This window comes from Tamandua tetradactyla, chromosome 19 (genome assembly GCF_023851605.1).
Source record: "Tamandua tetradactyla isolate mTamTet1 chromosome 19, mTamTet1.pri, whole genome shotgun sequence".
NCBI lineage: Eukaryota > Metazoa > Chordata > Mammalia > Pilosa > Myrmecophagidae > Tamandua > Tamandua tetradactyla.
In genome coordinates this window covers 7,262,762-7,276,942 of record NC_135345.1, presented here as the reverse complement: position 1 = coordinate 7,276,942, position 14,181 = coordinate 7,262,762, and the positions used below count along the sequence as shown (strand labels likewise).

The following is a 14,181-nucleotide window of genomic DNA, read 5'->3' as shown; positions in this document are numbered from 1 at the left end:
CTCAGTAAACATTCATGGCATACTGACTTTGATAGCTGGGTCTCGGTCTGGCTCGCTCACTTCTCCATGTCCAGCCACATAGACAGCGTCTTTTTTTTTTTTTTTTTGCATGGGCAGGCCCTGGAAGTCGAACCCGGGTCTCTGGTATGGCAGGCAAGAACTCTGTCTGCTGAGCCACCAGCCTGCCCGACAGTGTCATTTTTGATCTGAATTAATGAGTGAGGTAAAGAGTGTTGAAATACCTGGTGAAACCCTTCTCTGGCTCCAAACCTTGGAGCCACCCCCAGCTCCTCACTTTTTCTTCTACCCCACGCTCCAGGCTGCTGGAAATCCTATTGGTTCTGTCTTCACACTACATGCTGAGTTTGACCCCTTCTTGCCACCCCTGCCTGAGCTGCCATCTGCCCTCAATAGCCTCCTAATGGACCTCCTGCTCTGCCTTTGATGCTGTTCTCCAGCCAGTGCTCAGGGTGGTCCTTTTACAGTCAAATCACCTCACTTCTCTTCTCAAAATGTTCTACTGGTTTCTACTGATACTCAGGGACAAATCCAGAGTCTTATGGTTTATATAGCCTCTTGCCACCATCTGGTCTCATCATCTACCCCCTTCTACCCCAGGGCCCTCCCCATACTCTGCTTCCCTGGACATCCTGAGCATGTGCCTGCCTCTGGGCCTTTGCACATGCTATTCCTCCTCCCTGGAATGTTGTTTCCTGAGATATCTGAATGACTTTCTCCTGTTCTTCAAGCTTCTTCTCAAATGCCACCTTCTCTAAGAGACCTTACCTTCTGTCTTAGTTTCCTATTTCCTTGAGCTGCCATAACAAAGTACCACAGTTTGCATGGCTTAAACCAACAAGGGTTTATTGTCTCACAGTTCAGGAGGCTGAAAGTCCAAATCAAAGTGTGCATTGACAGGGCCATATCTGAAGTCTGTAGGGTGCTCACGGTGGTTTGCAGCAATGCATAACATAGCTCAATCTCTGCCTGTCTTCTCTCTTTGTCTCTCTTCTACTAGCTTCCTTATAAGGACACTGGTTATATTGCTCTGGACTCACTCTAACCCAGTTTGGTCCCATCTGAACTAGTCACAACTTCAAAAATCCTTTGTCCGAATAGGATCACAGTCATGGGACGAGAGGTTAGGGCTTGAACATGTCTTTGGGAGGGGAGGGTCACAGTTCTATCCATAACACCCTCTCATCACTCTCCATTGTCCCAACGTCCATTATTTTTCTCCATGAATTTGTCACTCCTGACATACTATATGTAAATATGTATATTCATATATATATTTGCCTGTTTATTGAGGTCTCTCAAACGTGAGCACCATGACAACAAGGACGTTGTGTGTTTTGTTCATTATTCTGTTCCCACTTTTCAGTACAAGGCTTAGCACATAGTAGAAGCTCCATTTTCAATGACTAAATCAGTGGGAAACCGAGTGATATTTCCTCAGTATCAAAGCCAATCTCCATGGTCAAAGAGGGACTTGATAGGTGTCTCTGGCATGAGAGGACTTTAAATCATTCAATAATTGAAGATTACCTAGGGTCTTTCCTTAAGAATAATCCAACGAAACTATAAAAAATAACAGGAGCATTGGTCTTTATGCGCCATTTCCTGTGCTCAGCGGTGACCTTCTGGGAACTCCCGGGCTAACAGGGGCTGTGGTTCCAGAAGATAACTGGTATGAGCTTTGTTCCAGGGATTACCTGGGCGGCTCCAGGGAGCATTCTCAGGAAGGCGGCCTCTGGACAGTGCTGAGGGATGGGTAGTGGTCTCCGGTGGGCACAGGAGGAGCGGCGCTGCCACAGATGGCCTGGTGCCACCAAGAGCTCAGCGATGACAAACCAGCTGCTGACGGTGGAGAGGTGGGTCACTGGCCTTCCAGGAGGGGCCAGGCTGGCTGACGCCTGTTGTGTTTTACCCCTTCGGCTCTTAGAAAGATGATGCTCAGAGTCTGCTCAACAATCTGGAGTCCGACGTGCACACTCCCTCAGAAACTGACTCCCCACCACGGAGGCGGAAGAGAGAGGCGCCGACCTCAAAGGAAGAAGGGGCGCTGGACGTAAGCTTTGTGTTTGTGTTTGTTCTCCAGGGTGTAGGTTGGATGCTGTATGTCCCACCTGGTGGCACAGTTGTCACACAGACAAACCTCTGACAGATAGTTTTCCAAATTCACTTCTATATTGAGGTCCAATTTACCTGCGGTGAAATGCACAGATTTTGAGTTTACACTTGATGAGTTTTGACACCCATGTAACTGATACCCCAATTAGGAGCACCACAATCACCCAGAATGTTCCTTGGTGCCCCTTTTGGGTCTGTTCCACCCTTCCCAGAGGCAGCCACTGCTGGGATTTCCACCACCATAGATTCACTTTGCTTGTTCTACAACTTTATAAAGTAGACTCTTGAGCTCTTTGGTGCCTGCATTCTCTCAACATTGTGCCTTGGAGATGTATCTGTGTGGTTGTGTGTGTTAATATTTCACCTCTTCTAATTGCCCAGTAGTGTTCCATTGTGAGTGTTTGCTTATCTGTGCACCAATTAATGGGCATTTGAGTTAATGGACTGGTTGTTTCCAGTATTTGACTATTATGAATGCGGCTGCTATGAACATTTGTGTATAAGTCTAATTGTTTTCATTCTGCATTTATTTATGGATTGATTTTTATGAGCAACTTTGTATTTTCTCAGTGCACCTATTATAAAAATCTAGGACAGCTCATCAGGAGCAGACCCTTATCCATCTCTGCAAACTCATTCCCTTCTAACTCTCCCTCTTGTTCACCAGGGAACACTGGTATTGTTTTTGGAAATGACCCATTTTTTCCCATCTTAGAAACTTAGGACTGTCTGACCCTCCTTGGAGTGCTCTTTCCCCAGCCCCAGGCTCCTTACCTGGGAGACGCAGCACCTCCTGGGAGAGGTTGTCTCTGTTCACCCCTTGTTTGTATCTTTTATCATAGCCTGACCTTGGGGTCTTCTCTTTCTTCTTGGGGTTGTTTTAACTTTTTAGTTTGAAATACTATCAAACTTACAGGACAGTTGCAAAAGTAATAAAAAAACCCACAGAGACTTCTGCTATACCCTCACTCCCGCCCCACCCCAGATACTCAGATCCACCATTTCTTGCCGCGTTTTCCATATCATTCTTTCTATCCATCTGTCCCACTCTCTGTCTGCCATCTATCTACTTATCAATCCGTTTTCTGATCACTTGAGTATAAGTTGTATACCTCATGCTCCTTGAACACTTACTGTTGCCATGTACATTTCGTAGGAGCAAGGATATTCACTTATGTAACCATCTTAAGTGTATCATCAAGTTCAAGAAATTTAATGTTGATAAAAAGCATACAGTATATATTCCAGTGTTTTCATATGTCCAAATAATGTCCGTTTGAGCCTTTCTCCTTCTTTGTTAGAACCCATCCAGGAACATGTATTACATTTAGTTCTCATTATAATATCTTTCTTCTTTTTTAATAATGGAAATATATATATGCATCGTAAATTTTCGCATCTCAGCTACTACAAAGCATACCATTCAGTGGTATTAATCACATTCACAATATTTTGGTACCACAACCGCCTTTCGGTACTAAAACTTTTTCCCCTCTCCCTACACAGAAACTGTACACTCATTATGCATGAACTCCCCATTCTTTCTGCCTCCCGTGCCCCCGGCAACCTGTACTCTACTTTCTGTCTCTCTGAGCTTGCATATTCCCTGTTATTTTCTTTGTAGTTGCCATGTGGCTTAAGTTTAACATCCTAAATCTCTAACATTCTTATTTGCTATGCTAACAATTTAATTTCAGTAGTATACACACTATGTTCCTATGCCCTCTGTCTCATCACCTGTATGTAGTTCTTGTCACAATTCCCATCTTTATATGTTCTGAGTCCAAAACCACAGATTTATTGTTACATATTATGCATTTACATTTTAGATCCTTTAGGAAATAAATAGAAAACCAGCTGCAGGGCATTTTCAGTTTATATAAATTCATATATAAATGAATTCATATTCAATTCATATATAAATTCATCAGGCTATTCTGTACTTACATATTAATTTTTCCTTTCTGATATACTGCAATAAAAAGTTTAAAAAATGTTTAAAAAGTGAGCTACAAACCAAAAATATGATAATATGGACATTTCTGTTTACCCCTGTTGTTACCCTTACTGGAGACCCTGATTTTCTCATGTGACTTCAGTCTATTGTCTTGTCCTTTCCTTTCAATCTGCACGACTCTTTAGCATCTCTTGCTGGGCCAGTCTAGTGGTGACAACTCCCTCAGCTTTAGTTTATCTGGGAATGTCTTCATCTCTCCTTTGTTTTAGAAAGGCAGTTTGCCACTTATAGAATTTTTGGTTAGCAATCTTTTTTTGCTTTTCATACTTTAAATTTATCATCTACTCCTTCTTGCCTCCATGGTTTATAATGCAAAATCGGCACTTAATCTTATTGATGAAGTTATGTAACATATTGCTTATCTCTCCTGGCTTTCAGAATTCTCTTTATCTTTGGCATTCATCCATTTGATTATGATATGTCATGGTGTAAGTCTATTTGGGCTTATCCTGTTTGGAGTTTGTTGAGCATCTTGATATATATTGATGTATTTATTAGATTTGGGAAGTTTTCAGCTATTATTGCTTTGAATATTATCTCTGCCCCTTTCTCTCTTTCTTCTCTTTTTGCGATTCCCACAATATTTGTATTAGTGTACCTGATGGTATTCCACAGGCTCCTCAGGTTTGTTCACTTTTCTTCATTCTTTATTCTTTCTGCTTCACACACTGAATGATTTCAGTTGTCTTACCTTCAGAGTTCTCTAATTCTTTCTTCTCCCATCTCCAATCTGCTATTGAACCCTTCTAGAGAATTTTAAATTTCTGTTATTGTGATCTTCAGCACAATTGGGTTCCTTTTCATAATTTCCATCTCTCTAATTCTTTTCATGTTCATCTGTCATCTTTCTGATTTCCTTTAGTTCTTTGTCCATGTTTTCCATTAGCTTTTTGAGCATATCTAGGGCCATTTTTTAAACATTTTTTAGCATGAAATTTAACATATATATAAAAAAGCAATACCTTTCAAAGTATATCGTTACAAGTAGTTGTAGAACAGATTTCAGAGTTTGGTATGGATCGCAGTTCCATAATTTTAGGTTTTGCCTTCTAACTGCTCCAAGAGCTAGAGACTGGAAGAAATATCAGTATAATGATTCAGCAATCATACTCATTTGTTAAGTTCTATCTTCTCTGTTACAACTCCTCCTTCTCCTTTGGTACTTCCCCCAATCTTTAGGGGTGTTTGGGCTATGCCCATTCTCACTTTTCATGTCAGAAAAGGATGTTGATAATGTGGGATGGGGGATGGAAGTAGTTGATGTTCTTGGAGAAGTTGCCACTCTGAATTTCAGAACTTACCTGGCCTAGGAACCCATCTAGAGGTTGTAGGTTTCTGAAAAGTTAGCTTAGTGTGTGTAAGTTTATAGAATCTCAGATAAAGTCCTAGGTGTTCTTTAGCGTTGACAGGAGTGGTTGGGGTTTGACTAGCAGTAACTAGCTCAAGCTAGCATAAGAGTAGCATCCAGAATAGCCTCTCGATTCTGTGTGAACTTTCTTAGCCACTGATACCTTATTTTGTTACATTCCTTTTTCCCTTTTTGGTCAGGAAAGCATTGTTGATCCCATGGTGCCAGGGTCGGGCTCATACCGGGGAGCCATGTCCCACATTTCAAGGGAGCCCTTCACACCTGAATGTCGTGTCCCACATAGGAGAGAGGGCACTGATTTTCCTTGCAGAGTTGGGCTAAGAGAAAGAGAGGCCACATCTGAGCAACAAAAGAGGTTTTCTGGAAGTAACTCTTGGGCATAACTATAAGTAGACTTACCTTCTCTGCTGCAGAAATAGGTTTCACAAGAGCAGGCCTCAAGATCAAGGTCTTGGTCTGTGGACTTGGGAGCCCCTAACGTTTGAAACAGTATCTGAGGCTGGTGGTAAAGGTCAATAGTTCCATATTTTTTCTTCCTTTCCCCAAAGAACTTTGCCAGTATTTTTACATTATCTGTTCAGCATACGCTGGGATGTATCTGGCATTACATTAAGCTATACAGAATGACAAGCCCTCATTCCCATTCTAGGCTCCATGTGTTTGGGTTGTTTAAATGAATTATCCAGACAGGTTGAGTTAGATTATGTGCTGCAGAAAATTTAGGTTTGGGATAATCTAAACCTCTCCTTCTTTGGTTTCATATAGTAGGTGAAATTCTAAAATACCAAGAATGTCATCCTTACCCCTGTGTCCTGATTTAACTCAGTTCTGATCCAGTTGGCTTTGTTCTTATCTCTGGTTGAAGCCTGACCTCTTTTTCGGTTTCTTTAACAGTTGTGGTATGTGACAGTGCTGACTTTCCGAGCTGCAGAACTCCAGCTCTGAGTCTTAGGTGTCACACAGGGAACCAAAGTTCCAGGGAGACACCAGGTTATACACATATAACGTAGCATCTCAAAACCGAGAAATAACATTTATAGCTGCGTACTAAATGTGACTACTATAAGAGCTTACAATCTAGGCCCCAGTTTTCTTCTAAGTATTTTCTAAAAGAGACCGTACAATATTTGTTCTTTTGTTTCTGTCTTACTTTTGCACCATATAATATCCCCAAGGTTTGTTCACCTCATTGCATGCCTCACAACTTTGTTTTGTAGCCACACAACATTCCATCATATGTAGACACCACTGTTTGGCCTTCTACTTCTCAGTCAGTGTATCCTTCAGACACCTGCTTCCATTGGGCATCATGGATAATGTCCAAAGTCAACTATCCATGTCTCACATTATCCTCACTTGGTTGTACAGTCATCAACATTCTCAATTTTAGACAATTTTTGTTACACCAAAGAGAAAAATAACCGATAAGTCCACTCTCACCAAATAGAAGAACCAAACCTCCCCTTAACTCTTGTCCTGTCCCCCCACCCCGATCATTTACCCCTGGCATCGCTGTGGTACAGTTGATGTCCTGCTGTTGAACATAGACCATAGCATGCAATAGTGTTTCCCCAAAACTCCTCTATTATCTAGTCTTTTTCCAAGATTCATACCTTTGGAGTAGTTCATATAAGAACTTATTTATAGTTGTAGTGTTAATCAGTGTGATACATGGCTTTATAAATCCCTTTCAGTTATGTTCACCTTCAATATGGCAGTATTACTTATAGATGCACTAATGAACTGCCTTCACCTCTATCTAATTCCTTACATTCAATCTCATTAGCTAGCCATTCACCTATGTCTAGCTTCTTTGTCTCTCTAGATCCCCTAGATTCTTAAGTACTGCCATTTAAAAAAAATCTGTGTGTAGTATATCCCAGGTCTGATCCTCCTCAGAGATGATTTCTAGTGCTTTAATCTCCTTCACCTGTGTCATCACCTCTGGTTTCTTTGTATGTTTTGTAACCTTCTGTTGAAATCTGGACATTTTTATATTTCAATGTGTTATTTCTGTAATTTCAACTCTGAGGTGTCTGTTCCTTAAGCTTGTATCCAGCTAGTGTTACGACGGGGTCCTCCTTCAGAAAAAAACTAACAACAACAAAAAGGAACAAAAGAAAACAAAAACACCTTTACAAGTTTGCCCTTTGACCTGTACAAGTGCTCTCATTCAGGGCTTAGCCGTACGATGAGTTTAAAGAGTAGCTCCAGACCACAGTGTAGGGGCTTCCCTGACTCCTCTGCACATGCGTGTTGTCTTGGGCAAGGGCCATATAATTTTGAAAGTCCCCTCTTCTCTAGGAAACCATTTCCTTACAGTTTAGGGACTTTATGTCCTTCAGTTGGCAGTTTCTTGTCCTGGGTGGCACAGCTTGACAGTTGACCCACAGTATTCTCTAGGAGAGCTCTGTATGCCGTGTCAACACATATCTGGGGATCTCAGGCTACCACCAGGCCATGTGGGTCACTTGCTCCCAGTATGTGCTCAGGGACTACTCTGCTCCCTTTCGGCCCAGGACGGCTCTGTGCCGAGCCAGTCAGGTGTGGCAGAGGGGCTAGCGAGGGTGCCATGGGCTCCTACTGCTTTTATATATTCTTTTCGTTGGCTAGTGAGGGTGCCATGGGCTCCTACTGCTTTTATATATTCTTTTCGTTGTTGTTTTTGGCATAGGCAGGCTCTGGGAATCGAATCCGGCATGGCAGGTGAGAATTCTGCCACTGAGCCACCATCGCACCGCCCAGGATCCTGCTACTTTTAAATGGTCTTTTTCTTAAGTCAGTGCTCGCCCTGTACTGTAGTGCTTTACCCGTTCTCTAGAATTTTCTGCCAGTTCTGGGTGAAGGTGGGGGGTTTGCAGGTCCCTAAAGCATCTCACGCCACCATTTTATTCAGAGTCAGGCCTGTCTTCTTTCTTTTTTTCTTTCTGTCTTCTTTCTTCTTTTTTATGTTCTTAAGCTGATATTTCTGTGTGGGAGTGCTGGGCCTCTGGCAGAGCTGTAAAAGCTGGAGGCTATGAGTGTGCCCACTCTTTCCTTACTGGTACCCTCTCCGTCCTGCCCTGAACCTACTCCCTGCATGAACTGTGCAGGTGGAAAGGCTGTTTGTCCCAACATTATGACATTCCACCGCTTCCTGGTCTCCCAGAAAGTACTACGGACTTCAGCCATTCAGCCTCACCTTCCCAAAACCTATATGTCCTTTGAACAGGAAAAGATGAAACAAATCTTTTTGAGCACCTATGGGTGCCCAGCAGTTTCACACACATCATTTGTGGGCAGTGTGAACACACATGTGAGTCGCCTCTCGTAATTCTCTCAGCAACCCCATGAGGTAGATCTTATTTTTATGACTGTTTTCCAAAAGGGGAAACTGAGGCTCGGGCAGGTAGGTTGTTTCCCCCTGGCTGGACACAGCCGAGCTGGGATTGGCACCTGTGCCCAAGCGGGGCCTTTTCCTTTGTACCCCATACCCTCCAGTGCATGCGGCCACCTGCAGTGGCCTCAGCTCACCGTGGAAGCAAAGCGCCCTGGTGTGTTAAAACAGATGTCACCAAAACATTTGAATCAAAAGGGATGCACTTCCAGTCACACTGAAAAACCAGCTCTAGAACATCACCCTCTGCCTGTACTTCCCAAAGTTTCTTCACCTGTGCTGGGCAGGGCCTTGCCTTCCCCAGAGAGGATGTGGGTAGGAGGTGGGAGATTGTAGAAGCTGGACCGAGAGCTCCCGTGAGCTGTACCCTGAGCCCTGGACTGCCAGCAGGGTTGTCAGCGCTCCCTCTCACCGTGTGCCTCTAGCCCCTGCTCCCTGCCTCTGCTTCTATGTTGATCACTCTGTGTGTCTGTGCATGTATTGGTGTCCGTCTGTCTGCATATCCTTCTGTCCATCTCTCCCTTTTTGCAGCTCTTTCACATGTGTCTGCTTGTGTCTCTGACTCTGTTTCTCCTTCCCTCCCTGCCTTTGCCCCCTGCCCTCTTTGGTTCCTCCCCACCCCTCTGCCCCCCTCCCTCAATACTGCTAAAATCTGTACCCTGGGCAGCTTTGGCTGTGGTGAGGACAACATTGGCTTTGGAGTCCAGAATCCAAGAGGCCTAGCCCGGCTCTGCCACCTGCTTTGCTGGGTGATGTTGGGGATAAATGCAGCCCTCTGAGCCTCTGCTTTCCAGCCTTTCCAGTATCAGTGTTGATCTGGTACCAAGTGCCAGTCAGGACAGAGTTAAGTCGTGGGGGCCCTCCTGCTACACAGGAGGGAGTAGGTGCTCTCAGTGTTTCCAGGGTGCCAGGCCTCCCTACCCCCTGGAAGGCTAGCTCAGATTTCTTGCCTAGGAATGCTTGAGCTGTTAGCTCCTGGACTATGCCTAGCAGATTCCCATTAGTGAGCTAATCATTGCCAACCTAAGTTAAAGATCTGCCTGTTCCAGTGACTGCCTTCGGCAGCCTGGGTTTGTTGGTGCAACGTGGGCAGGAATGTTTTTGGCCGGGAGAGTGGAGCTGTAACTCCCTTGTCCTCTAATGAACAGAAAATCAGGTTATTTGTGGTCCGTGCTCCTCCTCAGATCAACCCTATTTTGATAAAGTGCTGATTTCAGCAAATAAAACAGAGAAAATCCCCAAGTCTCTGGGGCATGTGTATTCATCAGGTTTCCCCAGAGAAGCAGAACCTTTTATGTGTATGGAGATAGTGAGATGGATGGATGGATGAATGGATAGATAGACAGACAGACAGAGACAGAGACATAGATATTTAAGTAAGTGGCTTGTTTGTGGGGACTGGCCAGTCGGAACTCCATAGGCGTGCTGGAGACTGGCAATCCAGTATGAGTTGAGAGTTGAAGTCCTGAGTCTAAAATCCGTAGGGGAGGTCAGCAGGGTAGAAACTCGGAGAGGAGTAAAATTTCTTCTCCTGGAAACCCCAGTTCTCTCTCTTGGCGGTCAACTGAATTGGATGAGCTCCTGTCCCCATTATCAAGGATAATTTACTTAGTCAGCTGATTTTAGGTGCCAATTCCATCTGCAAGATATCTCAGCAATTTCTTGGCTAAGCAGCCGGACATCATAGCCTGGCCCAGCTGACATATGAAATGGGCGTATAAAATGGGGGGACGTGTTCCCCGCAGCCTGGCACTCTCCACCTTGCTGTTTTCCTCTGGGGGAAGGACGGCCCCTTTATAGGTTCATTTCTGCCCTGGCTGAATGTCAGCGAGGGAAATGGCTTTTCTTTCCCAACAATTATGCTTTAACCGATTTTCTGAATGATTGGGTTGCTTCAGCTGAAGGAGCTTTACATTGTAAGTTTGTGCTGCAACCAATTTCCTGAGCAATTGTATTGCTGCAGTTGCGGAAATGATCAGAATTGGAAGGACACCTGAACTGCAGAAGCGCTGTGGATAGAGAAAATGAGAACGTGGGTCTTCTTGAGGGAGCAGAGGCCAGTTCCCTCCTTCGTCCCACACACCCGGGGTTCCAGGGCCTGTCGTGGGCACCTGCCCTCAGGGAGCGCCCAGTCTTCAGGTGGACGAATGGAAACAGCAGCACGCGCTGAGGTTCTGCCCGCAGCCCCTGAGGGTGCTGCTGGCACACGTGTCCAGGCTCCCTGACCTTACCGCCGCATCCTTGGCTTATTAGAATTGTGCTGTTCACGTGAAGTGCAGTTGTTTTACGTCTCTCCCCTTTTGAAGATGGACTTCTGGAGAACAGAGACCATGCCTTCTTCTCACTCTACACCCCTTTGTTCCGTCCTTCCCTTTCACCACGATTTGTAAGAAGTTTAAAAATGCACCTTGCCTTTTCTAGCTTTTGCACTGTTCCCATGAGCAAAACTATCTCCACTTGAAAACGAGCCAGGGCCAGCCTCACGGGCAGGCGACCCACGCGGGCGCGCCAGGCCCCTCGCTTGCACACACCCAGGCTTGGCTGCTGTGCTCTGCTGATGCCATCCTGGAATTCATAATGTTTGCTGAACTAGGGGCCCTGCATTTTCATTTTGGCACCAGACCCTGCATATTATATAACTGGTCCCAGATCAGCCACTCCCGGCATCAGCCTTTTAAATCTTACTGCCATTCTTGGCTTTTTTTGGTTTTTTTGGTAGCAGTTCTTAAAAAAAAAGCTCCTAACAGAAAGTGGGATGAGGTGCTGGGGGCTGGGGTCCAGCCACTCTCTGTACCCTTGGAGCAAAGGGGAGGCAGGAAGGCTTTTGAGCCAAATGGTGGTGGGAATGGTGTTTAAGGGATCATTTGATTGCCATGGGGGAATGAATTGGAGCCAGGTCTGCCCCTCTGTAAAATGAGATAATGATAGTACTGCCTCACCAGGCTGCTGGGTGATTATTGAATTAGCAAGGGTGCAGTAAATGCCTAGCTCCTGGGAGGCCCTGAGTCTGTGGATGGGGAGCCAGTTTGGAGGCCACAGCCACCCTGCAGGGAAGAGATGATATGGCTTAGACCAAGGGTGAGGCTGTTTATAGGAGAAATTGACAAGATGGTTGATGGGATGTGGTGGTTGAGGTGTGGGCACCACAAAGTGCTGGGGTGTCTAGCTTGTGTTCCCAGGGCATGCCGAGGCCAGGCACTCCTTACCATGGGGTCTTGTATACAGAATGCCCACTTCTCTTTGAATCTCATGGCTGTTACTCTTGTGTTTATTTGTGTCATACTGAAGGACCCAGCATGGTGTCAGCTAAAGAGCACGGACTTTGGAACTAGGAGCTTTCCATCTGCACACTGGTTCCAGCGCCCCTAAGCTGGGGGGCCTTGGAGACATGGCTCATTCTTATCTGAAAAATGGAGACAATGGCCAGGTTCTCAGAAGCTTAAGGAGATGGCCCCTGTTAGGGTCTTCCTCTATTGTCATCTAAATTTGGTTGTACCAGTAATAAGGCATAGACAGGGAAGATAAGACCTGGGACCTCGCCACTGGCCCTCCTCACTGGACTCTGCTCAGAAGAGCTTCAAGGGGAAGCTTTTTCTGGAGATGTATGGAGGCCATGCTGCCAGCTCATGAGGTGCTACTTCAGTGCCCCATGTTGGGAAGAAGCACTAAATCCCTCTGCATCCCCCATGATAAGGGTGTCTTGGCAATTGGCAACCAATCATTTGCTATGGAGCACTTTCTTTAAGATATAGTCAAAAAGTGTTGGAAGAGACTTAGATGAACTTTTCATCTATCAACTACTCCGAATTGTTGAGCAGAGGTTTCTGCCTGCCTGCCCTCAATCACTGGTTGGTTGTTTTAAAAGCATTTCTGTAGCACTGATTTTGCAGAGTATGATGGGTGACCCTAAGAGGGGAGAGATGCGGAAAGCATGTCCACATGCAGAGCAGGTTGTGATGAATCCTTCCAGATGCAGTCATTTCCTGACTGGCTTTTTGGAGGACATGACTCCTGAGCGGAGCCTGAGGACAGCTCATTGCTCAGTCTCTCCTCTGCCCTAGTGGGATGCTTTATCTGTGTGGTCCCTGGAGGCGGGTACTAAACCTGTTTAATATCTGGGAAGCCTGAAGCTCAATGAAGTTAAAAGGTTTTCCCAAACACTTCATTTAAAGATCTAATCCAAAGTTATGCATACATACTGCCATGTCTAAGTGTTTCTGTCCTAGATGATGCTAAAACTATTCTATTTTTCCTTTCCACCAAAAAATGGTTTAAAGTCTTGTTAATTTATGTCATGTTATTCAAATTCTTATTTCTCCTAAAGCTGAAGGATTAGAATTAAATACAGTTGTTCTATGATAGCATTTATTTGTCTGCCCATTTGCCCATCCATTAACCCACCCACCCATCCATCTATCTACTTATCCATCCATCCATCCATCCTTCTACTTATTTATTCATCCACCTATGCGTCTCCCTGCCCATCCACCTATCCATCCATCCTTCAGGCGAGTGAACACATATTTGGGTGTGTCTGCCTGTGGAGATCCCCTCTCGCAGCCACTGTTACAGCTGGAGGGTAGCATTTGCAAACACTTGATGGTTTGTCCTTCATTTTACAGAGAGCATCCCACGCGTTCTCTTTCTTTCCCAGGAGTGTGAGCTGCCGTTCAACAGCAATATCACAGCATTTGCACTGAAGGCAAAAGTCGTCTATCCCATCAATCAAAAATTCCGGGTGAGAGTTCTGAGCTCTGTTTTAGAAATGCATTTATTATTTCATAATGCACCAGGAGTTTGGGGATTGGGGGCTAAATGCACCAATTTTGGTTCTATTGAAGTTATTTTATGGCATGTCATTTTTTTTTCCTTTTCTTTTTGGGTGCATGGTCTGGGCATGAACCCAGGTCTCCCTCATGAAAGGTGAGCATTCTACCACTGAACCACCCGTGCACCAGCATGTCATTTTAATAGGGATAATTTTGAGGCTTTGTAATGGAGCAAAGCTCTAGAGTTAATCCATTTTATAGGAGCATTATCAGGAAGAGGGGCGTACCCACATTATATCAAGGTAAGGAATTACTATTGTTTCTTCTATCTCCAGGGAAATCAGATAGAGCTAGTAGGGTAGCCACACAGTAGGGCAGGCCAGCATCCGCCCTGCTCTTTTAACACTAATACAAATACTGATACTGGTTCAGTCTTGGACATTAAACCTCGTTCACAGACCCCAGGGCCAATGCCAACAGCTGACATTTTTTGAACACTTGCTGAGCTGGCATATTG

General features: G+C 44.8%; 1 protein-coding gene across 1 annotated transcript in view; it reads left to right on the top strand.

Annotated features, from left to right (window-relative positions):
- EVC (EvC ciliary complex subunit 1) overlaps positions 1–14,181 on the top strand; it is a 109,626-nt gene that overhangs the window by 7,034 nt on the left and 88,411 nt on the right. The window contains exons 2-3 of the mRNA XM_077136363.1: positions 1,946–2,071; positions 13,550–13,633. Coding sequence (XP_076992478.1) covers positions 1,946–2,071; positions 13,550–13,633 — 210 coding nt within the window. The remainder of the gene's footprint in view (positions 1–1,945; positions 2,072–13,549; positions 13,634–14,181) is intronic.